The sequence below is a fragment of the Mytilus californianus genome, unplaced genomic scaffold, assembly GCF_021869535.1.
Source record: "Mytilus californianus isolate M0D057914Y unplaced genomic scaffold, xbMytCali1.0.p SCAF_8, whole genome shotgun sequence".
Lineage (NCBI taxonomy): Eukaryota > Metazoa > Mollusca > Bivalvia > Mytilida > Mytilidae > Mytilus > Mytilus californianus.
This window is the reverse complement of record NW_026262734.1, coordinates 89886669-89894249: the sequence shown is the minus strand read 5'-3', so window position 1 is coordinate 89894249 and position 7581 is coordinate 89886669. Positions and strand designations below refer to the sequence as shown.

The following is a 7581-nucleotide window of genomic DNA, read 5'->3' as shown; positions in this document are numbered from 1 at the left end:
AGACATCCTTTACAAAATTAATGAAATAGTCGTGTTCAGATAAACACAAACAAAAATGACCATTTTATGATATGTTGTTTTTCCTGTTTGATATAACCTTACAACACTTCATAAATGTGGCCCTTAATTAAACTAATATTTAGGAGATGGGTATTCAGTGGTATTTTCATGCTTGACCATGTTAGGTTTTTTTTATCATTTTTGTTTGTTTATTTTCAAGTACTAGGTGTAAACTATTTTGCCTGGGCTATTAATAGCTTTCTTTATGAATTGGTTCTGGTCATGAAGGTGAAACGGATACAGTGCAATTCAAATTAGATATATTTACAATTATATTTGCAGGCCATTTTTCATGACACACAAATTAAAATATATGACATCAAAATAAAAAGTTACTAGCGTTTAAAGATTATTCTGAAACAAATATTTTGGATCATTCAGAAAAATTCAGCGATATCCTCATAGTGTGTAAAAGGTTTTAAAAAGTATTTGTTTTTAACAAAAGTGGTTTGTCATCTTAAACTTTAAGAGCACGAAGCACACAACTTAAAAATGCCAATACTTACTACCCTAAGCATCACAAAAACCTTACAGAGCAGGCATAAAGCTTTTAACAATGATCAAAATCAAGCCATTGTTCAGATAACAATGAACATATCTCAAATTTCAATAAAAACAGCTTTTAGGATTCACGTGTTGCATTTCTTTTTTTAAAGAAAGCAACTTGTTATATATATATTTACGTTAATCGTTGATGACTGATGGATCATTGATGTACTGAGACTTGGTGCCGTCTTTCATCTGGAGGTGAAGTATATATATATATATCTATCGTGTATGTTTATACTTGTATTATATATATATATAGTATAATATTCAAATAAGCAAAGTGGCGTTGATTTCTGGATATGATTTCTTTAACATTGGCTGTTTTTTGCTTCCTTTCATATCCTTGCATATCCTTTGTTTTTCTATTACTAGTATATTACTTATTTACTGACTCAAACAGATTCACTCGGTATTTCTTATTCGCCATGGAAATTGCACATTTTGTGTAAGCATACTTAATAATACCAAGATGTATTCACAAATGTACATTACCTGTTGAAACCCGCGATCGATGGTGAACGAATTCGTTTGAGAATGGACAAAAATATCAACAATAAGCATAAAACATAATGATTTATATGTTTCAAACAAAAAATACTAACAAGTGAAATATGTTTTTCCAAAAATTGTAAAACAGCTTAGTTTGAGTCGTTCCACGCATCATTGTATACATTGAAAACAAGAACAAGTTGAAGAGGTCGTATGAATAATTAGATATAGTTTCGGCAACTTCTATTTAAATATTCATGAGGAAAAGTGATATCGGGTCAGTGACTATATAGAAATATACAGTTAACGCATTTTGACTGCTCAAATAGAACGAGTGAAGTATAAATTACTTTATTATCATCTTTAAATCCTCAATTAGGATAATAGTAAAACAAACGTAAATCAAAATGGCAATGAAAATGATTATAGATGTTGACACTGGTGTAGACGACGCTTCAGCCACAATGTTAGCGCTGTCTAGATCGGAAGTAGAGGTTGTAGCAATAACTTGTGTAAATGGCAATGTCGCCATTGATGATGTATGTCGGAATACACTCAGGGTTTTGAAAGTGTGCAACAGACTAGATGTAAGTACATGTATATCATAAAAAAGAAAGGTTAAATTTCTCTATCCACTAACCCCATCTAATTATTTAACCCAATAATTCTTCCTTCCTTCCTCCGTATATCATTTCTGTTCACCCTTTAAAGTAAAAAATTGTATTTTAAATCGATATTGGATAGATTTTTTACAGTGCAATTAACGCTCGGGGAGTGGGGTGGAGAGGGGCCTATCTATGCACTGAGTGGTAGGAATGACCTGCTGGAAAAGACACTATCAACATACTTGCTCCAAATGGTAAGCAGTTCTTGCTTTAATAAGAGCACCCGTCGTGTTGCTCATAGAAAGTAAACGACATGTTATGATTAGGCCTAGCTGGCTAAAAGACTCTTGAACGTTTATTCAAAACGGTCGCACATTTAGTTTTATATATAAATGTTAAATGTTTGTTTGTTTGAGTCTATGTAAATGTTACGTATCGTATTATTCAGTCGTGGGTCTATAAAAATGTTTTTTGAAGTATAAAAGTTATCTGTTTAGTAGAATTTTAAGGAGAAAGCTATTGAACAAATCTGATTGAAGCCAGTCCGAAGCACACACAGACCAAACCTAAAACGAATAACGAATAGACCTTTTCAATGTATTCAAACTTGATTAACTTGACGATCTTCCAAGGCTTAACCGCACTGTAAGATATACAGGACGGATTTAGGTTTTTTTTTCGTGTGCAAGTTGAAGGACTGAATTGTTGTAGAATTCTTTGTTTGTCTTGATGAGTACCCGCGCCTCGTCAGCAGTCTTGTAGTAGCATGTAGTGGAGTGTTTGTTGTCGTGGGTTCTATCCCCGGCCGGGTGAAATCAAGGTTTCACATTCATGACATTTACGTCTTCTCATCCTGATGTGTGTTATATTTGCCACTGGACAATAAAATCCAATTTATCATCATCCAAAATTATCATAATCTCTGGTTTGTTATACATCTCTGAGCAACCATAATAAACATAATGATTTACCGAATAGTCTAAATCAAGATTAATGACGAAAAACCATGAATAACTAAAATTGTACATTTTAACCATTGCAGCATTTAAATCCTTTCTCAGTATTCCAAAATGATTAATTTATGAATATATTTTTGCTCTTCAACTAAATTCGTATTTAAGTGGCCAATTTAACCTTTTTATTCGAGTGTCACTGATGATTCTTATGTAGACGAAACACGCGTCTTACTTGTAAAATTTTAATCCTGGTATCTGTGATGAGTTTATTCTTATATTATATTTGCTCGTAGATACCAGTTTATAAAGGTGCAGAGAAATCTATTTTGGGCGAAGGAGAACGAGCTTCACATTACCATGGCAACGATGGACTAGGCGATGCGCCGAACCACGAGCCTGTAGATGTTACCATGATTAAAAAAGAACATGCCGTAAATGCTCTATTGCGATTGGTTAACGAGAATCCAGGTAACTACGTATACAAGCAAACAAGAGAACATAGGATTTACTAAGTAACAGGATTGAGATTGACAGATTGACTCATATGCTTTTCGTGATTAATTAGTTTATCGTCATTTTCAATATTTTATTTAATGAAAAATATATACAAAGTAAACCACAAAAATGAAGGAATGACAAAGGAGGAGCAAACGTCCATCCTGGCTTTAAGATTCTGTGAAAGTGTCATATTTATTTTGTATGTTTAATTTGACCTATGGTTTTGATTGCTCCTTTCTATCTTCGGATCTCCTTCTTTTTTTTTCGAAACAAATTTTATTGCTGTCATCATTGTCTGTTTAAAAGAAATGCACCTAACGGTGACAGATGATGTTTGTAAAAGCCTACAAAATAATTATAACTTTTAACTATAAACTACTTAAAACAAACTTGATATGGAATATTCCTGCCTTCGCTACCGGATGGCATTAGTGTAAAGCACATTTTAGCAGAAGAGTTCAAGTGAAAGATTCATTTTAAATTGAAACATGCAATATTTAATTTTCAGGAGAAATAACATTAGTGGCTTTAGCACCGTTAACAAACATTGCACTAGCACTTAGACTGGACCCTGATTTCGGCAGCAAGTTAAAAGAAGTCTTCATTATGGGAGGAAATATAGAAGGTATATTTTTTTTGGTGTTTAAAAATGCTAATTGTCGAAAACGTATGATACATTATTTTAAATTCATTATTTCAGAACAGATAAAGAAAGAAGATAATAAAAGTCAATGAGACATAAACCCGAAGCAGTGAGCGAAAAATATGCCATCATGCACGTGCTCAACTAACCTGCTCTGAATCGACCACCATCTTTATAGTGTGTAAATAATATTGAGCGACAGACAACTGACGTCTGAAATCATGGCAAACTTATGAACCACCTCCCCTATCCCCTCCAACTAAAAAAAAATATTAAGAAAGAAATACTCGTTATCGCCAGAACGAGAAGGGTAATTAGAACATCCTCGACACGTGGTTTTTAGAATCACTTTCATTATGTTGGATGACTCATTAAATCTAAAATATATTTTTAGGAAAAGGAGGAGATAGACTTGGAGCTGAATTCAATTTCTTTGCCGACCCAGAAGCGGCTTATGTCACATTACAAGAGCTTCATTGTCAAACTACGATCGTTTCCTGGGAACTTTGTAGATCTGTAGGTGCAGGTGTTACTTGGGTATGTTATATATATTTAGTTATTTTGTTTTTGATGGGCAATTTGTACTTGGTATTACATTTACACATCATACTGCGGTGAAAAAATACAAAAAAGACGAACATCGTATGTGTAAGATATTGAAAAATGGAATACGGTAACGAGACAAATCTTGCCAAACAGGACAGAGACATGAACAAACAATTAAAATGTATTCGAAAGGGGAACATTTTGATTTAAAGTTTGGACAAAACAAACTCGCAGCAAAACAGGGTTTATTGGCATAATAACATGAACGGTACTAATTGTACTGCACACACAAAATTAAAAATCAATTTTTAGTGTTCGAAGAACATTACTTGGTCTAACTTAATCATGAAAAAACACCGCTTAAACACTCATAAGAAAAGCCAGGGATGTATAAAAATTTGAATACTCGAAGAGCTATATAACCAAAATGGACACAAAAGACCCAGCATAAGCTTTTTTTCTCAAAAGGTCTTTACAACCTGGCATAAACAAATCGGTCACTTTTGTTTATTATTCTCAAATAATTCCTTTGTGCAAACATGGAACACATAACAAAAACACATATTACCTCTAAAACTTGATAAGAGTAACTAGAGAATTGGTTTTGTTGTCTCGCCTGCGACTAAAGTCGCAGTATGCGAGACATAGGTATTACTATCCTGCGCCGGCGGCGGCGTAAACTATTTGTATAAGGCTTTATATTTCAGAAGGTAGAAAACCTTGTTGCTTCATACCTTGTATGCAGATACCTTATGTTACGAAATTTCCGTCTGTCATATACCCATTGTCCTTGACCTCATTTTCATGGTCTAGTGACTGCTTGAAAAAAAGTTACAGTTTTTTTGTCATGTAAATTTCTCACTTATTATGAGTAATAGGATAACTATATTTGGTATATGGGTTACCGGTAACGTCTACATGTCCATCAGGCAGGGTTAACCTGACCTCGACCTCAATTCATGGATCAGTGATCAATGTTAATGTTACGTAATTAGATCCGTTTCTCAGATACTACAAGCAGCAGGTCAACTATATGTGGTGTATGGAATGATTGTAAGGGGTACATGTCAGACTGGCAGGTTTCATCTGACATTGATATCATTTTCATGGTTCATTGGTCATTGTTAATGTTTTGTGTTTTGGTCTGTTATTTAAGTAGTGTAAGCAATAGGTTAACTAAATTTGGTCTATGGAATGATTGTAAGGTGTACATGTCTGTCTAGCTGGTGTCCTCTGACCTTGACCTCATTTTAATGGTTCATTGGTCAATGTTAAGTTTTTGTGTTTTGGTCTGTTTTTCAAATACTAATAGCAATAGGTCAACTATAGTTGATGTATGGAATGATTGTAAGGTGTACATGTCTGTCTAGCCAGTATCATCTGACCTTGACCTCATTTCCATGGTTCATTGGTTAACATTAAGTTTATGTGTTTTGGTCTGTTTTTCAATTACCATAAGGAATGGGTCAACTTTATTTGGTGTATGGAATAATTGTTAGGTGTACATGTTTGTGTGACAGTTTTTATCTGACCTTGACCTCATTGTCATGGATCTTTAAAAATGTCAAGTTTATGTGATACTTGTAGTAAAACCTTTATCTTTAAGACTTTCAACATCAAATCAATGGTCAGTAAAACGTTAACAGGCGAGACATTTCAGCGTGTGCACTCTTGTATTATGTAAGAATTTTTATACTTTTAAAACTTCTAAAGACGGTTGATTTGGTTTTTTTTTGTTGCTTTGAGTCAATATAATCACAATCTTTTATTTGAATTTAAAGGGGAAAAAAATCATTGTGATGGCCTAAGAAATTTGATGAGATAAAAAATATTTTAGTATTTGGTATTATTTCACAGGATTGGTATGATCAATGGGTTGAAGTGGACACCAAGAAAGGACGTTTCTTCAAAACTATCTGCCGCATGACCGCTGAACGGAACAAAAATATCCTCAAAACACAGGACTTTTCTTTGTGTGACCTTTTAGCCATGGCTTTAGCTATAGATAATCAAATTATAACGGAATACTTGCATGTCTGGTCGACTGTGGAAATTGGTGGAGTTCATACCAGAGGTCAGCTTATTTCTGACTGGAGAAATAATACCAAAAATCCTCCAAACGTCAGAATAGTTAAGAAATTTAGTATCGAGAAAGCTAAAGAATACTATATGTCCATGGTACTCTAACTTATGAAGTATGAAGTTTATACTATTTGAATAAAGTGTAGACTGTTAAACAACGGTGCTTTTTAAATTTCTACATTAAATGAAAAGCAACCATAGTAATTGATCAATAGCATTATTTTTTATGCCACAAGTAAAAGGATGGGTACCTAAATCAGGAACTTCTCTAATTTTGTTACCTTTTGGTTTAATACATTTCGTTAACGCATGGTTTCTAATTGCTTCCTTGGTATCTTATTTTTTTTTCGAAGAACACGGTGTGTGTTTTTAGTAGTTTTGGTTTCTGACTTTCTTAGATTAGTGGCTTTGATCGTTCATCCTGAAGGTAAATAGACAATAATAGGGTATTGACTTGACATATCAACGATATAAGGATGAGGCTTAGAAACGGGGTAATGCGAGACTCTGCCGAGCTCTTTCCCCATTTCGGGCCGAATCCTTATATCGTTGATATGTCAAGGCAATACACTATTATTGTCTTTATACTGCAATCTAGAAAAACAACATTTTCATTTGTTGTTTATTGTGTTATTGTTATTTATTTGATTTAAATTTTGGAAAAAATCCCCCTTTAAAAAGGCCTCATATCTGGCGGAGAAATATACATCACAATGAACATGATGAAATGTACATTTCCTGTTGAAACCAATCGATGGTGAACGAATGCGTTTGATTATGGACTAAAATATCAACAATAAGCATAAAACATAATGATTTATAGGTTTTAAACAAAAAATATTAAGAAGTGAAATATGTTTTTCCAACAATTGTAAAAGAAATAAGTTTGAGTCGTTCCACGATTCGTTGTATACATTGGAAACAAGGACTGGTTGAAGAGGTCGTAATGAATATTTAAATATAGTTCTGGCTCTACTATTTAAATATTTATGAGGAAAAGTGATATCAGGTCAGTGACTGTATATGACATAAAAATATACAGTCAACGCATTTTGACTGCTCAAATAGAACGAGTGCAGTATAAATTTAGAAAATGGGTCTTAGGACACGCGAAATTTATTCAAGTGCTTCTTATATTTTTTTTCAATTTTAT

General features: G+C 33.4%; 1 protein-coding gene across 1 annotated transcript; it reads left to right on the top strand.

Annotated features, from left to right (window-relative positions):
- Positions 1-1327: 1327 nt before the first annotated feature.
- Positions 1328-6636, top strand: LOC127711018 (inosine-uridine preferring nucleoside hydrolase-like). Its single transcript, XM_052216961.1, has 5 exons — positions 1328-1685; positions 2953-3127; positions 3666-3782; positions 4195-4337; positions 6204-6636. Exons 1-5 carry the CDS (start codon positions 1506-1508, stop codon positions 6531-6533), a joined length of 945 nt encoding a protein of 314 aa, XP_052072921.1. The 5' UTR covers positions 1328-1505; the 3' UTR covers positions 6534-6636.
- Positions 6637-7581: the final 945 nt, after the last annotated feature.

Bases quoted from the DNA above. Each gene is read 5' to 3' on its own strand.
- LOC127711018 (XM_052216961.1), top strand. From the start codon at position 1,506: ATGGCAATGAAAATGATTATAGATGTTGACACTGGTGTAGACGACGCT. The intron at 3,128-3,665 runs GTAACTACGTAT...TTTAATTTTCAG, and splicing joins ATTGGTTAACGAGAATCCAG to GAGAAATAACATTAGTGGCT. The intron at 3,783-4,194 runs GTATATTTTTTT...ATATATTTTTAG, and splicing joins TATGGGAGGAAATATAGAAG to GAAAAGGAGGAGATAGACTT.